This window comes from Taudactylus pleione, unplaced genomic scaffold, assembly GCF_031769625.1.
Source record: "Taudactylus pleione unplaced genomic scaffold, aTauple2 ptg000041l, whole genome shotgun sequence".
Taxonomy (NCBI): Eukaryota; Metazoa; Chordata; class Amphibia; order Anura; family Myobatrachidae; genus Taudactylus; species Taudactylus pleione.
The window spans coordinates 8672472-8693135 of NW_028284443.1; the positions used below are offsets into that span (position 1 = coordinate 8672472).

Genomic DNA, 20664 nt, shown 5'->3' on the forward strand with positions numbered 1-20664 from the left:
TTAGTTAGGGACGGACTATGTGAATATATTTTATAGTGCGTTTCCTGAAGTAATGCTATATCGGCCCAGAGGGATCTAAATAGTGTGGACCTTTTCTCTGGGACGTTAAGTCCTCTTGCATTAATCGAATGGATTTTGAGATGGCCAGAGAGAGTTATAGTGACAAAAAAATAGATGAGTGAGTTTCAACTCCCATAACGGTCCTGGTGGGAAGAAAATAAAAAAAAAAAAAAAAAAAGGAAAAAATTGAGGAGAAAAACAAAAATGAGAAGCGGATCATGGAAAAACAGACAATTGAAGGGGAAAACTGTAACAATAGTATAAAGCCCGCTGTGGGGAAACTGGCAATCTGGAGAACCAGAGACCCAATAGGCATGATAGCCGATTGCAGGTGTGGGGTGAGGGAGTCATTGTGGAAAGGGCACATATTGAAAAAATAAACAAGTAACATTTAAGGAGAAAAGGATGTGTGACATGTAATGCGACCCAGAAGTACCTAAGATTACAATTTCGTAAAAGGCAACAAAATAAATGGTAAACATTTCCGTCAAGGTACTATATAAAAAAAGGCAAAACTGTAAACACCACCAAATCAATATATGAGCAATAAGGGAGAAAATAGGAAGATCTCATCAACAGATGACATAAGATAAATCAAACCTCAAAAGGAAAAGGAAAATCAAAAGGAAGAGAGTTAATCAGGCAACGTCCACATTTGGGGAGATAGGGGAAGCACGGGATATCCTCTTAGCGTTACGGACTTCCTGCCAGGGAGGGTTGCACTCGGCTCGTTGGGGGAGGTGAAGCTCAGGGAGGACAAAATGGCAATTAGGAATATCAATCTTTGGGAGGCCGAGGCCAGAGCAGAATAAAGGAAGTTCAGAGTGTGAGGTCAAGATGTGTACCTTCGCGGCTGAGGAGACTTGCAGGCTAAAAGGGAAAGCCCCACCTGTACTTCAGTTGTCGTTTGCGGAGTTCATCTGTTACAGGTTTGAGGGATTTCCGTTGCTGGAGGATATGCCAGGATAAGTCCTGAAAGATGTGAATCTCTATCCCGTCAAAGTCAAGCCCGTCTAGCTGTCGAACTTTCCGCATGATAGTCAGTCTCTTTTTGTGAAAAATAGTGAAGGCGGCAAATTACATCACGTGGGCGGTCAGCAGGAAGCCCTTTCGGTTTAAGAGCACAATGAGCTCTGTCAAAAAGGGATGAGGTCGCAAGGATCATTTCCCAAGATGTTGTTAAATATTTTGGTGAGGGCGTCTACCAGGCCTGTTTGGGGTATGTCTTCAGGTAAACTCCTGATCCGGATATTGTTTCTCCTTCCAGTTTTCGAGATCAGCCATCCTCAGTTGCAGTGAGCACATTTCTTTTGTTTGGGCTGAAATAATGTCCTATAAAGAGGCCATAAATATATCTGTCAAGTCCTGGTGTTCTTCTAGGGAGGACGTACGGTCAGACCATTGCGAGATATCACGGCAGACAGTGGCCAGTTCTTGGCGGATAGTATCTTGTAAGTCCTGTTTCGTGGGTAGAGCTTTCATATAGGAAAACATTTCCTGAAGATCTCTGTCTCTCTTAGAGGAGGAATGAGCTGGGTCATCAGCAGACGAAGACATCGGGGAGACTGGAGGAGAGGAGGAAGGACTAGAAGCTGAGAGATCTTCAATAGGCTTGACTGGGGTATAGTGCAGGAATGGTCGCAAATCTATCTGGGTTAGGGACTCCTTTGGAAGGGGTGTGTTGTCTTTTTGAGAAGATTTTTTAGTCTTGACCATAATGTAGCAGACAAGAAGAAATCAGCAGAGGATGGCAGGGGTCAAGGACGGTATCATCAGGTCACACACACATCGCAGCATTAGGGCCCATCAAACGGCAACTCCTGGTGGCCTGACATTAATGAAACATCAGGATGCTGCAGGTCATTTGTACCGGTAAAGTCACAAGGCTGCCCTCTTTAGTGTAATCAGAACATAGCAGCCATAATTAGGTGGACGACAGGAGGGCGTGGGGGACAAGAGGCGCTGCTCCAGGCTAGTGGTCGCCGCAGGAGTTTTCCATGAAAGGCTTGTCTTGGTCTTGTAACAGGCCGAGCATCGCTGACAGGTACTGCACTAGGGACGAAAAGTGTGTGGGGTGTTCAAGAGCACCACCAGCTGTCAAATGATTTTTCAGGGGTGACAGTTCATGGAGTGGCCAGAAGATGGGGCTCCAACCCAGGAACACTTACAGGTATGCCTTAAATCTTTAATAAAACAGAAAAAATTCTGAAGTTAGAGATACATAACTGTAGGCACTATAGGCACTCTTAGGGAGGTGAGTGGCAAATTAGGAGTTTGAAGCTGCTTATATAGAATGCAGGGGCTGTGTAGTGGATCCCAGTGTACAGAGAGATCGGAGCAAAGATGGCCGCCAGCTCCTACTTAGCTTTAAAGCCTCCAATGGGCACAGCGCTGTTGCGCTTATTGTTGAAGCTCCAGGGGTAGGTGAGCTTTGTCTCTGGGTCTCTGCAAACAAGAGAGGCAGGCTGGGGAGTCTGGGCAGGTCAGTGCATTGCCAGGAACGGGAGTCACGGTGCTCAGTGACGCACACGCAGCATCAGGCGGCGCACCAGGCCACTAGTTCCAGGACCTGCCGGGAACACCACAATGCAGCTGATCGTGCCACAACAGGAACCGGAGGACTCCACCAGCGCTGGGATGTCAGGTGGTACTGTAGCGGGGTCCCGAATCTGCCACTAAAGGGCTCTTTTGACGGAGGGCAGCAAGGACATGTCTGCTCCGGCTGTCGGCCAGGCCACGCTCCTCCATGCCATATTTGGTGGAGTTAGGTACAAAACTCTGGCTGTGCGCTAGGATGTACTAGTATGCTTTTTGATAATCCTTGGGGGAGCGGTTGTTCTCCCAACTGTAACTCCACCCCCCATTCCGAGGGATTGTAGTATTAATATATTGGTTGGGCTTCTTAGTAAGCCCCTCATTGCAAGTTCTATTAAATCCCACTTGTGAGCTCCCACTCCTGTGGAGCTCTACCTTTGTGGTCGAATACCCGGTCTCTTGGGGTATCACTGGCCACTAATTCATTCATACTTTATTTTTGTTTTCATAATTTCTCTATTTTTTTTTCAGTAGTTGCTGATATAATTTTTGTTTATTTCTATTCATTTAGTTATTTTTGTTTCCATACCCCTTGTGTCCTATTCTCCCTTGTCTCTCTCTCTCTACCAACTTCCCTTATCAACAAAGTCTAGGATTATTCATAACTGCCTGGACAAAATCTTTATACTTCTCCGGAATGCCTTTAACCTGTCTTATCCATCAACATGAAGGGCCTTAACATTCCACAAAAAAGTTCACATCTTCACACGACTATACGTAGATTACAAGGTGATGTAATATTTTTGCAGGAGACCCATTTGAAATAAGGCTCCCACCCATCGCTTTCCTCAAAAACTTCCTTTGGCGTGGTATTCCAACCACAGCAACGGAGTGGCTATCCTCCTTAGATGTTCCCTTCCCTTCCAATGTTTAGATTCCAAATATAATACTGAGGGCAGATATATTATGCTATGAGGTAGAATCGGTCACGAGGAGATTACCTTGGCCAACCTATATGCCCCCAACATTGGTCAGTCCAGGTTAGTCTGCAAATTTTTCCACAAGCTAAATCTGTATCACACAGGTAAAACCCTGGTAGGAGGCAATTTAATATGATTCTTGCCCCCTACCTGGATAAATCAGGCTCTTCCCCCCCGTAAAACAGTATCCCCCTAATCAGCCACGTTACAAAAATGTATAGCCAAAAATGGGTTATTTGAGGTTAGGCGCTTTCTACCACCCAAGACTATAACTTCTATTTTACGCCTCATGATTTGTACTCCCACATAAATCTGTTTCTGTGTTGTGCTTCCCTTTCCCAAACTGCAATACACTCTGAAATAACTCCCAACACCTGGTCAGACTACTCAGTTTATCAGTGACATTTGAACTACTGGAGTTCAACTGTGGTAGGTCTCCTTGGAGACTTAATGAAACTTTATTAAAAATTACCCAGTTCCAGGAGCTGGTTAAATCTAAAATTCAAGATTATTTTGCGCATAATGTACCTGGAGAATGTAGCATGTCAACGATATGGGGGGCACACAAGCAGTTAAACAGGGCTTAATTATCCAATATGTCTCATGCAGGAAGACAGATCAAGACCAACAGATCGCTTCTCTGACCAAATCCATCGCTGATCTGGACAGGGAACATAAAGTTACCCATTCTAAAAAGATTCTTGCCCAACTCTCAATAGCCAGAACTGAGCTGCAGTCTCTTCATGCTGAGAAAAGTGAACGATCACTGCGTTGGGCCAACCAAAAATTTTATGATAAAGGGCAATAAGGCCCAAACCCTATTGAGCAACAAGCTCCATGCTAAAAAAGCAGCTCAAACTATTTACTCAATTAAAGATCCTTCAGGCAGATCTATATATGATCCTAAATTAAAAAGGTTTTCTCAGAGTTTTCTCAGATTTCTCAGGCCTTATATAACCTGGGTCAGACATATTGGCCAAAATGTAATAGCCTGTAATTTGGGCAAAACCAGTTTGGTTTGCCTTAAAACTATTCCCACTTTATATCTAGAGGCCATATCTCAGCTATAGTACCAATACCTGCAAATCCAATTCCGCTTTTTATTTTTTTATTTAATTCCAGTTGACAAGAAGTCAAATTATTATTAATGACTTTTCTACGATCATTTGGTGGAACAGTAAGCATGTATGAAAGTGCTTTCTATCCAAGATATTCATGAAGAACATATTTCCTGTATCAGTCTTAAAACTTCCAGTTTAAAAAACAAACTGGTACCCTTCCAACTTGGTAAATAGCACCCTGTGCTTTAATATTCTTTTATACACAAGGATATCCAGTTTGGGATTTCATTTTATTTATCCCTGTATTCAAATAAGGAAGAAAGCATAGAAGACATATAACCGGCACTCCCTCTTCTAACTCCATCCCCTCCATCAGAATAAAGTATTACATGTAATAAAAGAGTAGGAGTATGGCTCAATCAGTGGTACACAGCAATACAGAGGAGATGTCCTTATACATCTTTTCTGCAGTTGCGATAAAAACCCCTCTTGGCGTGCATAGCAAATCTGCGCAAACTGCTGATGCTATCTAGTCGCATCACATTGGTAATTATAATTAGACGCATTTTCGGCGTAAAAAAGACATCCAATGCCAACAGAGTAGCACGGGACCTGGGGGCTCACTCACACCAGGCAAGTTGCGCTGCATGGCGTATTGAGCCTAGATGTAGGAAGGCACATCTGTAGGTGGACCTTATAGATTGTTGACATGGTATATGGCAAGGACATTTCTATTATCAAAAGCTTGTAAAGTATGTTGTCACAAATATTAAACATGTCATCCAAATAACATATGTAACAGTAAGTTATTTTGCTATTGTGCTCTGTATCCTGACGATTTCTGTATACGCAACATGGAGCTCTGGTTTCATGCGTCTTTTTTCTGCACACAAGATAAAGCCCCATTTTGCTGCAGTTTAATAATATAGAACCTCTTGCTGTGGGAGTGAAATTAGAAGTGTTTGTATGCTTGTTCCTCAGCGATAGTGTTATTGTGTTTCTTTGTATTCTAGAGATAATAACGTAGCAGAAGTTGTGCTGAGTGCATAGAACAAGGTTACTGCAGCAATAAACATATTGTGTAATTCACTGCGGGCACCAAGAATCCTCACTCTGATGCATATTTATACAGAAACTCACATTAAACAACAGAATATTGCTTTTAAGAGGCAGGCCACCTGTTGTTTATGTATTAAATGTTATATAATAGGCCTAGGTACAGTTCATGTATATTATGCTCAAAACAGGCAATATCTATAGTCACTTGATCTGCTTATGTAAGTTTCAAGCATTTCCACCTTAGTCATTTAAATATATTTTAAAAATGCATTAAGTTATTATTATGACACTATACCCTTATATTGTCTTTACACATGACACATTCTATTCAGCAAATGTTATTTAACTCAATTGAAAACTGTATTTCAAAATAAAAACTTTAGATACAGGCACGTTAATTGCTAGTTTAGTGTAGAGTCATTCGTGTCAAAAGCATCATTGTTTTACATGAACAAGTCAAGAGTATCAGAACAAATATGTTTCCACAGTACAAAAGAAAATTGCCCATAAGCGGCTAATTAAGTCATTTCAAATGTCTTACATTTTTCATGATATTTTAAAATGGTATATAAATACTTGTAAATGTTAGAAGACATTTCTTTCAAAACATTGCTTTACAAATGATCGTGGATCTTTGTATCAGTGCCAAATGAAGGAACAATATATTATTTATAAAACATATATTATTTCTAAAACATTAGTCCAGTAAAAAATTTTTAAATAAAAGCTCAGACAGCATATGCATTTATGTATTTGTTTAATGTGGCTTTATATATGCATTCAGTTTGCGATAAATCAGGAAGTTATCTTTTCCAAGTCAAACGCACATGGAAACGCTTATGTGAATACTTAGTAACTGCTTCTCATTGCGTGGAGAGGAATGCAAGTTTTTAACTGCATTGACGCACTAAATTAATTGGAACAAGCACTGTAGAATGAAACAAGAGTACACTGCAGCACAACACAAAATGCCATATGCATTTAGAGCTACATTACAGTAGCCTAAAAAAGTAAATTTTTATATGGCATTAGATACTCATCATTAAAAAGATTTTATTCAATAGTTTGTTACAAAGGAACAATAAATCCAGAGAGGCACATATTTCAGAAATGTTTAGAGGTGTCAGACAAATCATTAAACACAAAGGAGAAAATTCAGATCAGCACGACGTGCTGCAGGCAGAGACTTAATTATGGGTGAGGGCACCCAGCGAAAATAAAAATATGGCGCCATTTGAACACAGTTCTTTAAAATTCTTGCTAAATTGTTATATTCGTACTCCGAAATACACACTGGAAACGCTAATTAGGGAAGTGCAAGATCAAGGCAAAACCTACATACAACACCAGTAACTGTCTAAAGACGCACACTATGTGGAATGGAAATATGTAGCGAATGGCTGGGGGCCGCCTAGGACCCCAGATGCTGTAGGGATTTTAATAGTGTCAAATTAATTATAGATCCTTCTTTAACAATCCAGTTGTTAGACAACATAAAAAGAAAAAATAGTTATGTGCTTGTATTAGTCTGTCACTTTCTTTGAAGGACAATCTCAAAAACTTATTTACTGCTCAATCCTCCTGACAGATAAATCTATTAGATTTATTTATTTATTTCTCTTCAAAAGTAGGATGTGTAAATCACTTACAGATCCTGATGGAGAATTAGGATGACATATGTGCGAGTTGATATATTATTTGTATCCAACGTAATGTTTGTACAGTACAACGTGATGTTGATCTCAAATGGCATAAAAGTAAGAGAAATATGGTGGAGATAAAGTGAACCCAAATAAAAAAATAAAATTTGTTAATTTTAGGGTTACAATCTAGTAAACAGTTTATCACACGGGACACGTTCAATATCCCAGCAGATGGGATTCTGGCAGTCAGCATGCCTGTGCTGGATTCCCGACACCTGTCAGAATCCCAGCACCAGTACCCTGACTGCCAGAATCCCGAAGGTGAGTAGCGGGGTTAGGGGGAGGGTTAGGTTTAGGGACAGTTAGGGTAGGGAGAGGGGGAAGGTTGAGATAGCAACCAACAGGTGTCCGCATCATAAGCCTGTCGGGATGCCAGCTTTGGGATTTTGAACGCCAGGATCCTGAATGCCGGCATCTCGTACCCATCCCATATCACACACACAAAACTCAAAGCAATTTATTAGCAAATATAAAACTGGGACTTGCAGGTCTCCCATTGAAAATCATAAACATTAGGAAAATTAACACATATGAAACATTAAAAGCAATGCAGATAATGTATATACAGATATAAAATTGTCAGATGGGATCGATAACAACAACAACAACAGATTTTGGGGACTTCGCAGCAGTGTAACCGCCTGTATCGCAATGGACTTATTTACAATTTTTCTTTTCATTAAGCAAATGTCAATTGCAGGGAAAGCGGTTGTCAGAACCGATGTCCCCGCAGTTTACATCCTCTGTGCACCGGAGGAGTATCTCACTTTTTCAAAAGACTGCTCCTGAGAATCTGACACTGCGCATGCACACACTGTCAGTTTCCAGGGCCAGACGGAAATGCCTTAAGCATTACCGCAGATACTGGTGGGACAGGTAGCAATACAATGTGTCCCTAAGGTAGTCCATGCGCCTCCACATGCCCTATGCCTAGCGCACATGCCCCAACCCTTGTTACGCCACTGGCTGCAGGGCATCGCTGTGAAACCTGGATGCGCACGTAACGGCCAGCATTTTCTTGCACGCCTCCATGGGGTGCAGAGCAAAACTTGCAATGTAAATGAAGATTATTTGCGAAAAATTTTACAGAACTGAATTATCCTTAAAGTGTCTTAGTGCAAGACTGATTAATTAAAAATAATAAAAAAACAGGGCGTAAGCAACCAAGTGATAGGTGCCCTAGTGGGGCGTAAGGAGTAGATGAAGGTACAAGTAAGGAGAAGCACAAGTGGGTAGAGGGCCCTGCTCGTGAGAGCTTACATTCTAATGAGTTGCTGTATATAAGATTTTGTGGAGCTGCACTGTATGCAGGACTGGCAAATTCATTTTAAAATGATGGTGCGATTGTATGGGAATATCAATTACAAGCTGCACTCCCAGCTCAGTTGCATGTACCATCTGCCAGGGTCCTGGATGGGGAAGGGGGGCAGTGGCGGGCTGGGCCGGGGGGCAGGGTGCCATCTGCCCCCCAGGCCAGTACAATTGTGCAGAACTAGGGCCGCAGCAGCGCTGTCTGTGTACTATGCCTGACAGCCGGGAAAGTTCCCCCCATCTGCCTCTTGGCTGTCAGTGTCGGCTGTGGAACAGTGAAGTTAGGCTGAGAAGGGGCCAGCCCTGGGAGGAAACCCCTGTCACAGACATGTTTCCCTCAGCCCCCCCACCAGATCAGCACCACTTCCTCGGCTCTGCAGTATCCCCGCCCCCAGCTCTCTTCCTCTCTTCTCTTTCTTCCTCCAAGTCCCTGCTTTCATTGGCAAGGCACAGAAGAAGGCTGGCACTGTAGCTGCGGAGCACACCATACCACAGAGGTACTCCCTTTCCTTTGTAGTCTCTCTCTGTCCCTTTCTCCTCTGCAATCTGTTTCACTGTCCCTTTCTTTTGTAGTCTCTCTGTTTCTTTCTCCCCTGCAATCTGATTCACTGTCACCTTCTCCTCTGCAATCTCTCTCACTGCAGTCTTTCTCACTGTCCCCTTCTCCCCTGCAGTCTCTCTCACAGTCTCCTCCCCTGCAGTCTCTCTCACTGTCCCTCTCTCCCCTGCAGTCTCCCTCACTGTCCCCTTCTTCCCTGCAGTCTCTCTCACTGTCCCTTTTTCCCCTGCAGTCTCTTTCACTGTCCCTTTCTCTCCTGCAGTCTCCCTCACTGTCCCTTTCTCCCCTGCAGTCTCTTTCACTGTCCCTTTCTCTCCTGCAGTCTCCCTCACTGTCCCTTTCTCCCCTGCAGTCTCTTTCACTGTCCCTTTCTCCCCTGCAGTCTCCCTCACTGTCCCTCTCTCCCCTGCAGTCTCCCTCACTGTCCCTTTCTTCCCTGCAGTCTCTCTCACTGTCCCTTTTCCCCCTGCAGTCTCTTTCACTGTCCCTTTCTCTCCTGCAGTCTCCCTCACTGTCCCTTTCTCCCCTGCAGTCTCTTTCACTGTCCCTTTCTCCCCTGCAGTCTCCCTCACTGTACCTCTCTCCCCTGCAGTCACTCTCACTGTCCTCTTCTTCCCTGCAGTCTCTCTCACTGTCCCTTTTTCCCCTGCAGTCTCTTTCACTGTCCCTTTCTCTCCTGCAGTCTCCCTCACTGTCCCTTTCTCTCCTGCAGTCTCCCTCACTGTCCCTTTCTCTCCTGCAGTCTCCCTCACTGTCCCTTTCTCTCCTGCAGTCTCCCTCACTGTCCCTTTCTCTCCTGCAGTCTCCCTCACTGTCCCTTTCTCTCCTGCAGTCTCCCTCACTGTCCCTTTCTCCCCTGCAGTCTCCCTCACTGTCCCTTTCTAAACCTGCAGTCTCCCTCACTGTCCCTTTCTCCCCTGCAGTCTCCCTCACTGTCCCTTTCTCCCCTGCAGTATCTCCCCCTGTCCCCTTATCCCCTGCCATCTCTCACTGTACCTTTTTCCCTTGCCGTCTCTCTCACTGTCCCATTCTCCCCTGCAGTGTCAATCACTGTCCGCTCTCCCTCTGCCGTCTCTCCCACTGTCAACTTTTCCCCTTCAGTCTCTCATTATTGTCTGATAAATTTCTGCTACACAACCCTTCCCATCTGTGCTTCTGGCCTCTTTACACACATGTGCCTATGCTCCCTCCCCACATGTGTGCCCTTTTCCCCTTACAGCATGGCTGGTGGCTGTAATCAGAATTAAGTCCATATCCAATTAGCCACGAAAAGCCGTGTTTTGGCTATAAGTGTTCACAGGTGCAAAGTTTTCGCACAAAACTGCGTATTGTGCAATACTATTGCCGAAGTTTTTTCATGTGCAAAAACTCCATAGACAAAAAATTGCTAACTGTTTTCACCCTCTCAGGGCAGGTGAAAAAATTGCAAAATCCCTATTTTTGGTTAACAAATGTGGGGACCCCTATGTCCCTAATGGCAACTTAGGCAAAAATAATTTTTTCATTTGGCCAACAATGACATAATTTTGGGGTGAAATATTAAAAGTGTTGGAAAATGGAATTCAAGTAAAAGGTGAGATATTTTGGGGGGTTCTATAGATGGGACATGTATTTTAAACATTGTAAATGGCTGTACCAAGTGTATTTTTCCACGCACCTTTAGGACACAAAATATACTTGCACCCGTTTTCATATATACCTAATTTAAGTGCAGTATTTATTTTGGCCCAAAAAACTTTTCTTAGGGTCACTAATACACATATATTGATTTACCATGTCATTTAGGCTTTTTGTGGGGTACAGACCGATTTCCCCAAATTCACCTGTACTTTTCGCTAGTTTGTCGTGCAAATGCATTTTTACGTCTTTGTAGTGCGAAAAATGGGAGCGCGCATAGAAAAAAATACACTAAAATATCGCACCAAAACACGCAAATTTTGCAAAAACTTCTCCGACGTTAAGTTTTTGCTTTTTTCGCAGCTAATTGTTTATGGCCCTTAGTGTGAATGGATGGAGGATCAATCGCGTTCAACGCCACAAAACTGAACCTAAGGAGAGCAGGTAAGCACAATTTTCTGTTACTAAGGGGCATATTTATCACAATCCACATTTTTAAATTGGATGTGATAAATATTTTTTGGCAAATTTGTAATGTTAATATTTTCACATACATTTACTAAACGTCTCTTGCCAGGAGATGGGCTCCAATAAGAGCCTGTCCTGTTAAAGAGCTGGAAGCAGTGTCATAGTGTAATACTATCACGCTGCTTCCTGGTTCGGGTCCATGGTGCACAACACTGTACATGCGCGGCTATCAGATCCGGAGCACCTCGCTGTAGAAGAATTTGCTAAATTGTACCCCATAGGCTACTATAGGGTAATGCCATATGTAGATGGCATTACCCTATCAGGGCCAAGTTCCGGAATGCTTCACAGTGTGCTGATAGAAAAGCTGGGGCCACTTACTTGTGTTTGCCCCCCAGGCTGAAAGTTGCCAGCCAGCCCCTGAAGGGGGGTGCGCTACATTTCAGGTCATAAAATTGGATATAATTAAACTATCTGGTTTGCTTAATCAACAACAGTAAAACCTAGCTAGCTTTAAGGTGGGAACAGACCTGACAGATATCTGCAGATTTTCCTTGTAATCTTCTTAAAATAAATAAACAATCTTGTCGTAAGCAAGGGTAAAAGTTACAAAAATCAAAGTGGATTTCTAAAATTAATTTCTCATATTAACAAGTCAACTATTTTAGAGACAAATATTTAAAGACCCATATATATAGTCTTGTGTGTATAATACAGGCTGTTAAGGGTTTGCATGAACCATTGCATTTATGTGTGGTCGTAATAATGTTTAAGCAACTGCTTCAGTGGTCCTAGATACAAGATACCATGAGCACAAGTACAGTTCATGCTTTGTGCCCTGTCTTAAGTTAGAAGGAAGAATAGCATTTACATTATTTACTTACCTCTGTTTAAACAAGAGAAAGGCACATTTCAAAGAACAACACAACCAATATGTCAAATATTCTAATTTGAAACAAGTCAAACCTCCATACCGGTCTGTGTATAATGCATCCAATTGAGAATAACTTCTGGGGCTCGGTACCATCTGGTCACCACATAACCTGTCATTTCACTGTCTGTATGCCTCGCCAGTCCAAAATCCAGGATCTGTGAACATATGTGAATAATAATTATCAGGACACCAGCCAGCAGTGATGTGTGGGAAGGGGAACAGAACAGTGTTACATTAAAGTAAGAGGCTATAATGGGAACTCATTAGACATACAGTATGTTATCAGGCTGTCAAGCTCCTTTATGTGTTCTACCGCCATTATAAAAAGGGAGGATACCCCCAAGCAATATAGCATTTCTTTATATCCCAATATACTGTATATTTATTTTATCCCAGTTAAAGACATTTTGCAATTCTATAATCAATGTTTACTTTTTAAGCATGTTGACTGAGTTATTTAGTTACTGTAACCCAAGTGTGCATCAAAGCACTGTTAAATTATTTTGTTAAATTACATAAAATCTCAGCTTATAATCACAGGACAGCAATTCCACAGTTCACAGACATTGGATAAGCAGAATAAGAGATATCTGTATCCCAATATACTGCTCAAGCATTGTCACAGAGTTGTATATCATGCCTTGGTAACACAAATATACTAAGAGACTGATTGAGCATGGATCGCTATGGTGATAGCGTACTCAGACGGCTGATTGTTGCGGACTGCGCATGTGTATGCACTGCAGTGCGCGAACTCGCATTGCGATCGCATGGCGATCACTCACGCAGAAAGAAAGCCATCGCAGATGGATGGACGGGACGTCAGCATTTGGGGGGTGGTGACGGGGGAGTGGTCAGAGAAACACAGGTGTGCCTTTCCGTTTGAACGTCGTTGCATGGGCATGCATAAATTAGCCACTGCGATGGTATACACAGCTTGTGTAGTCACTGTGTGCAACGAGGTTAGCAATTTCTGAGTAAGGTCAGACCTGTTGTAATTGTGTGTGGGGGGCCGATGTTACTAAATGTTCCCGATGTATATGCAGGATTGCAAGGTATTACGGATGAGCCAAAGCGGTAGTGGGAGTCTCTGTACTGGCTTTGCGATTGCAGTCATTAGCATATTTTCGCAGCAGACCTGTGTGCGTAATCACATCTGCGATAGCTATAGCGATTCATAATGAATCAGGCCCTAAGTTGGGAGACATAGGAGTTATTTTTAACATGGAGACTGGCCCCATTTGAAGCATTGTGCTGTCAGTGTGCAGCCAGGTAATATACAGGAGATTCAAAGTGATTGAGCGACAGGCTTTATTGTGTTTTATAGGCTTTACTCTTAGGGGCCAATCCATTTAACTGCGAGTTTGTGTCATGAAACTTGCATACATCAAATGAATGTGCACACCCAAGAAATGCGAGACTCTATTAGATATCCCAATTCGCAATAGTGGCTGCAAGGGTGCGCAACTTTTCTACTGTGAGAATTGCATGAAAAAGTGAGGAGCCCACCCTGGACCCCCAAAAATTGACAATTGAGATAGCAGGATCATATCGAAGGCTAGTAGAGGCCATGGAGGAAAGTACTGGAGGTTTTTAAAAGTGCCAAGTGTGTAATTTTTACACTTTTTATTAATGGTAGAAAAATGACTGCAAGCAAGTGTTCATCAAATTAAAGTCTTTCCAGCATTTTGGGGCGCAGACACATGTCTGTATAGTAGTTTTTCAGGTCTTTTTTATACATGTTCTAAAACCTCTCTTCCATCAATACAACACCTCCACGTACCTGTCCCACATCATTTATACCTCCACATACCTGTCCCCCCATCATTTACACCTCCACATACCTGTCCTACATCATTTATACCTCCACATACCTGTCCCACATCATTTACACCTCCACATACCTGTCCCACATCATTTACACCTCCACATACCTGTCCCACATCATTTATACCTCCACATACCTGTCCCACATCATTTACACCTCCACATACCTGTCCCCTCATCATTTACACCTCCACATACCTGTCCCACATCATTTATACCTCCACATACCTGTCCCACATCATTTACACCTCCACATACCTGTCCACCCATCATTTACACCTCCACATACCTGTCCACCCATCATTTACACCTCCACATACCTGTCCACCCATCATTTACACCTCCACATACCTGTCCACCCATCATTTACACCTCCACATACCTGTCCACCCATCATTTACACCTCCACATACCGGTCCACCCATCATTTACACCTCCACATACCTGTCCACCCATCATTTACACCTCCACATACCTGTCCCCCCATCATTTACACCTCCACATACCCGTCCCCCCATAATTTACACCTCCACATACCCGTCCCACATCATTTACACCTCCACATACCCGCCCCACATCATTTACACCTCCACATACCTCTTACATCATTTACACCTCCACATACCTGTCCACCCATCATTTACACCTCCACATACCCGTCCCACATCATTTACACCTCCACATACCCGCCCCACATCATTTACACCTCCACATACCTGTCCCCCATCATTTACACCTCCACATACCTGTCCCCCCATCATTTACACCTCCACATACCTGTCCCACATAATTTACACCTCCACATACCTGTCCCACATCATTTACACCTCCACATACCTGTCCCACATAATTTAACCCATTATTGAGCTTTTCAGAGAAATTCCCTTGAAAAATGACATGTCTTTATTAGGCAAATTATGCTATTTAAACTCCTCCAAGTGTATGAATATTCATTAGGAGGAAAGTACCAGAGGTTCTCCAGACATGTTTTACCTTAAAATAAAGATTTTCCCTACCTCTGCTCCTGCTCAGGGGGTGCGCACAAAAAAACCCCCAGAATATTCACTGAAGAGTTCGTGCGAGTTTGGATTTGGACTGCAAATGAAATTCGCAGTTTTGGATCACTGACTTTATAAATAATGTTGATATTGTTACTGGTATTTCCAGGTATGTTTTCAGGCTTGAAAAAATTTACTGTTTTAACTGCCCCTTCCGAACTTCCAAAAAATCATTGGAAACAATTCAATTATTTGCAATGTGCCATTGGAACGGTGATACATTGCAACTTCATAATTGCTAATCTTACTTTACCTTGCATAGGGGTGCGCAGTAAAACCTATTGGGCTGCCATCTCGGCATCAATGCATATCACGTCCCAACATCACAGATGATTAAATATGAGCCTCTTGCCTTCAGTGTACAGCCATAATGTTATTGTCCTCTCTACCAACTAGAAATAAACCCTCTATACCAGTGTTGGGCAACAGGCGGTCCTGGGGATGTAAGTGGCCATCCATGCCCGCACTAGCAGCCTCCAAGCTCCTTCCTACATTGTTGTCATAATTGTTTGTTATAACTTATAATGCTTGTTTATTAGCCTGTCACTGCCCTATACAATAATTTGGATCTTACTTGGATCCTCGACTCCCATTAGTAAAACTCTTGCAGGAAGAACCCTCTCTTTTTTTTGTTCTCCCATTAGCACTATCCATGTCATCAGTGCTCCTTGACTTTTGTTTCCAGGTGCCTTTTAGTGACCCTACTTCTGCATGCTCTGTACTAGGTACAGGCTCATCAAATGTCAAACTGCTTAGCTCTCCCTGCAACCCATCACTGCTTGCCTTACAATATACAGTGTTACCCTATACTTGCCCTTTTTACTTTTCCTAACTAATCTGTCGTTTATTGCTGTGTCGGATTCCTAAGTTATGTTACTTTACATTATATTATAGTGATACCTCGTACGGTCCTGAGGACACCTTAAGAATAAAAAAAAATTCCATAAAATAATCCATAAAAGCTTATCAGCTAAAATGATGTACACACAAAAAAAAAAAAAAAATTAAAGGCATGCAGCCAAGTGAGGTAACATGATGTCAAGGAAGGTTATTTTTATTATTCATAATAAAGGATTAGTTTCACTTATAAAAACAAAAAAAATACAGGTTCAATCCTAGTAACCACGAGTCAGATTGCGGCACGAGAAAGTGCCGCTGTAAACCACACTTACGGTATCGCTGGACCCGCAGTGCGCCCGAAGTGTCGTGTACAAAAATATGCCAGTGTGGGGGGAGATCGGGCTGTGAGTTGCGGTGCCGTTGCTGCGGTACCCCCTTGCATTTAATAGGATTGACCCCAAGCACATTGTTCACCATGTGCCTATATCATGACTAAAACGGTTGATATCATGAGCTGCGGCAACTGAAATTACATGAAATATTGACTGTACCTGTATTATTTATCCTATTTTATTTTGAATTTGTAAATATATCCACAAACAATAACCTAATATTATATTTTATAGTGCATGTACCAATTTGTAGACTGGATTACACACACTCACCATTCTGTGAGCTAATTATATATATTTTCCAATCATAGGCCCGTATTCAATTAGAGGCGAAAAGTCGGAAAGGTTTCGCCTGTCCGACTTTCCACCTCCTTCGCCCGTTTCAGAAGCGAAAACTTTTCGTGCACGTCCCCGCTTTTCTCTCTATTCAATTCCAAGTCACGTGAAAAACGGAAAGCGGCGAATGCGGAGCAGGCGGTAAGTACTGTCAGTAGTGGGAAAATCAGTCTGTACCCCAGAAAAAGATGCACCAACATAGGGGAATCACTGTAGATGTGTACTAATAGCCCTAATAAAACAATTTTGGGTACTTAAGTAGTTTAAATTACTTCTTATTAGAGTAGAATGGCATAAAGCACAATTTTTTGGTGAAAATAAGTAGTCCTGTCAAATTTGGGGTACTTGAAAATGGGTGTAAGCATAGATTTAGGTCTCTAAAGTGAACTTTTAAAAAAGTCAAAAACCACCCTCATACATGCACCTGCAATCCCAAAAACACTTGGCCCATCCTTACAGCACCCCAAGAAGTCTATTTCGCAAATGTTTTTGTTGCCCCTCCCCCCCACACTTTTTCAGCCCCAAAACAAAAGTACTTTTTTGGGGTGTTCTGAGGTAATATTTTATTTTATGGTTGATTTGTCCTCTGGGGGGCTGTCCCAAGGGTTCTGGGTCGTTTCCCCATGTTTACACCCGAAAATAACGAATTTTTCATAGGAGATACTTTTCCGCCTACTACATTGCACTGAGTTTTCGCATAGGCGAAATTGTCCATGAATTGAATATGGAGATACTTTGAAAACTGGCTGAAAGTCCGAATCCGTGGAAAATTATCGCCAAACGGCACTTTTCGCCTCTGATTGAATACGGACCATAATTTCCTGACATTCTTCAAATATTAGATAAATTCACCAGAGATAGCAGAAATCAGAGTTCAAACCAGTAGTGAACATAATGCACATTTAACATAGATATGAATAGAAGGAGAGACACTATTTCAGCAAAAGTAGGACTGAATTTTGGCAAACCATAGATGTGATATAGATGGGAAGGAAATGACAATACAAGCAGACATAGAATAAAATGTTTAGTGGACTTTGGCCACATACATAAGTAGCCAGGCTGAACAAGGAGCTGGGTGACCAAATTACTCCCACCATTACTGGGGCTTGTTAGGAGCCATTTGTGGCAATTTTCAGGCAACCATTTAAAACTTGACCAAAATAGTTTTAAACAAATTTGACTACATTATTTTCCAGGAATGTGGCCATTTTTAGACCATACTGACTAGGATATCAGGCCCATTTTACCATACCTTTAGCTCACAGTCTTCATTCACGGCAAGGTTTCCAGGCTTTAGGTCCTGAGGTGAAAAATATAAATATATATAAAAAATATGGAAATTATTTTTAGTACTAGTAACTTAATAACTTGAATTTGTTTATGCAATAAGAAAAACAATAAAATTTGTAAATAGTATTCTCTTTCTGAGACTTTTAAAGTATTGTCCTCTCTGCTTGTGTTCCAAAACACAACAGGGAGGGGGATACTTAGAAATTAATATTAGACAAGCTCTTTGGGAAGAGTATTGCCCATTCCCCAATCTCAAACCAACTAGCATACAACTTGTTTGCCTATTTGCGTTGGTGCCAGCAGGTGTAATGAAACAGCCCTTTCAAACTGAGAAATGAAACTACCTGTGACACCCATCACCCACCTGGGTTGTCAAGCAGGGGCCATTTCAACCTTAATTGATCCAAAGCCCTGAACATCAGCAATACTAATACCTACCATGTATAGGAGAAAAGACGGACACCAGTACTGTACATGATAATTATAAACACCACAAGAGAGAGACAGTTATAGCAGTGCACCAAAATAAGGAATAATAAGCACTATTTGTAAGCATAGTAATGGTTTTAGAACTGCCTGCCTGCTATTGATCAGCTAGGGGGTGCCATTTTAAAGTACAATTTGTCTCCACAAGTTACACAAGTTTATACGACCACCACCTGAATGAAAATTATACATTGGTAAAAGATTCTGGCTGCTCTGCTTTAAGGCACGTATCCACTACATGAGAAAAATGAGCGATTGAACGATTACAACATAGTTATCGTTCAATCATTCATTAATCGTGCAGTAAAATGCCGGCAAGGACCAGCGATGCGCGTTCCCGCTGGTCGTTGCCGAAATTTGTCATCGCCCGAGATCTTCAGGTTGTGAATGTTCGGGGATGAGGGAGAATGCCTGCACTGAACGACATATCGTTCAGTGTGGGCACATTATCCACTGCACAGCATGGTGAGCGATTGAACATTACAGTGTTGTAATCGTACAGTCGTTCCACGCTCGTGTAGTGGATGTGCACCTTTAGACCACTAGCAGCAACTAATAACACAGAGAAGTCAGAATTCTGCAAATGTACCATTTTAATTTTGGTTTAGCATACATGTATGGGCTTAGCATACATGCATTTTACCAGCAAATACAGTATCTTCAAAGAGTAGTCTATGCATCCTCGTAGCCAATTATTAAATTAGATGCAATCTGCCATGTTGTATAATAAGCAAAGTCATACATCCCCTGAACAATCATTTACCACCTGAATGTAGGTTATCTTGTAACTTGTTAAGGGTCATTTTAATAGTGATTGCTCTAGAACAGCTGTACCTATGTGGAAACCCACTGCAAGAAATGTCAGGAGAAATGTGCATTTAATTCAGTTCGTTTGAATATAGAAAATTAAACATCAATACCGAATGACACAACCACTTCAGATGGCTAGCTTCCACAATAGGTAGTACGATGCTTGCAGAAACATTACTAGATAGGGAATTAAACCCAGTTTATATTAGGCATTTTTCCCTTAAGATGCACAGAGAGATTAATAAGGGGCAATTAGAGACAAACCATGTCCTATTGGGGAGAAAGACACAAACATGAAAGGATGATAAAATGACAGACTATCCTACAATACTTACACCCACAGGCACAAACAATATCTCATTATGCCATAAGATAGCACTGTAACAGGTAAAGGTCAGGTATTAAAATATTTTATTACTTACCCTGTGGATTATACCAGCTGAATGGATGTACTGCAAAGAAAACAGAAAAATCAATGGGATGTCAGTGCGTTAAACCTGAGAATGTATATAATGAGCCTTATGTAGCAAATGATGTTATAAGACACAGATACACGTCTAAGAGGGGACAAGAGGTCATAATATGTTGCTGTATGGTAGAAAATGCAGGATACATAGTGTAATACTGCCTTACAATCATTAGATATGCTGGGCATATATTATACATTTATCTGGGCAATCCACCGAATATCAGCAGACAGACCTGATAACTGTACTGTGTATTTGTGTGAGCGTTTGCAAAATAATGATCCATCGGGGATGCCGAATCATCCAGTATGTCGTCTGATGCAATATTTTTGAAGTTACAAGTCGGGCACATTGGGCAATGTATGCACTGCTGCGGCCATCCGACGGACATTTCCCCTGTACCTTCACATGGGAGGAACAGGGAAATGTCTTCTTCCCAGAGAAGGTGACATCTCTCATTGTGTTACATAAAATGTCTCTCAGTCTGACAGGCATTTTTTCTGCCATTGTATGCCCAGAGGAGTAAGAGCACAGTAGCAATAGGAGTATATACATCCACCTTGGGCTTAACACTGTATCTCTTCTTGGAAGAAAAATGTAGAGTTTTTATTTCAGGAGTTGGTGGTAACTACAGACACTACTATATTGTAACCTATAGTTGGTCAAGTTACAACCCATCATAAGCCAAACTCAAAAAACGTATAACTGCACCACCTTGTGGCTATAAATGTTACTAAAGTTTTAGAAGCGTAGGCAACAAGACTAAAAGTACAGTATTGTATCGTCATTTATACAGCACCAATCACATCACACATTGCTGAATAGAGGATATTTAATCATTCACAACAGTCCCTGCTCCAGTTGAGCT

General features: G+C 42.0%; 1 protein-coding gene across 1 annotated transcript in view; it reads right to left on the reverse strand.

Annotated features, from left to right (window-relative positions):
• The window catches only part of MAPK12 (mitogen-activated protein kinase 12), a 99152-nt gene that overhangs the window by 24393 nt on the left and 54095 nt on the right, over window positions 1–20664 (reverse strand). The window contains exons 5-7 of the mRNA XM_088457627.1: window positions 19752–19781; window positions 17996–18043; window positions 12328–12442 (exon numbers count right to left, since the gene is read on the reverse strand). Of these exons, the coding sequence (XP_088313753.1) occupies window positions 12328–12442; window positions 17996–18043; window positions 19752–19781 (193 nt within the window). The remainder of the gene's footprint in view (window positions 1–12327; window positions 12443–17995; window positions 18044–19751; window positions 19782–20664) is intronic.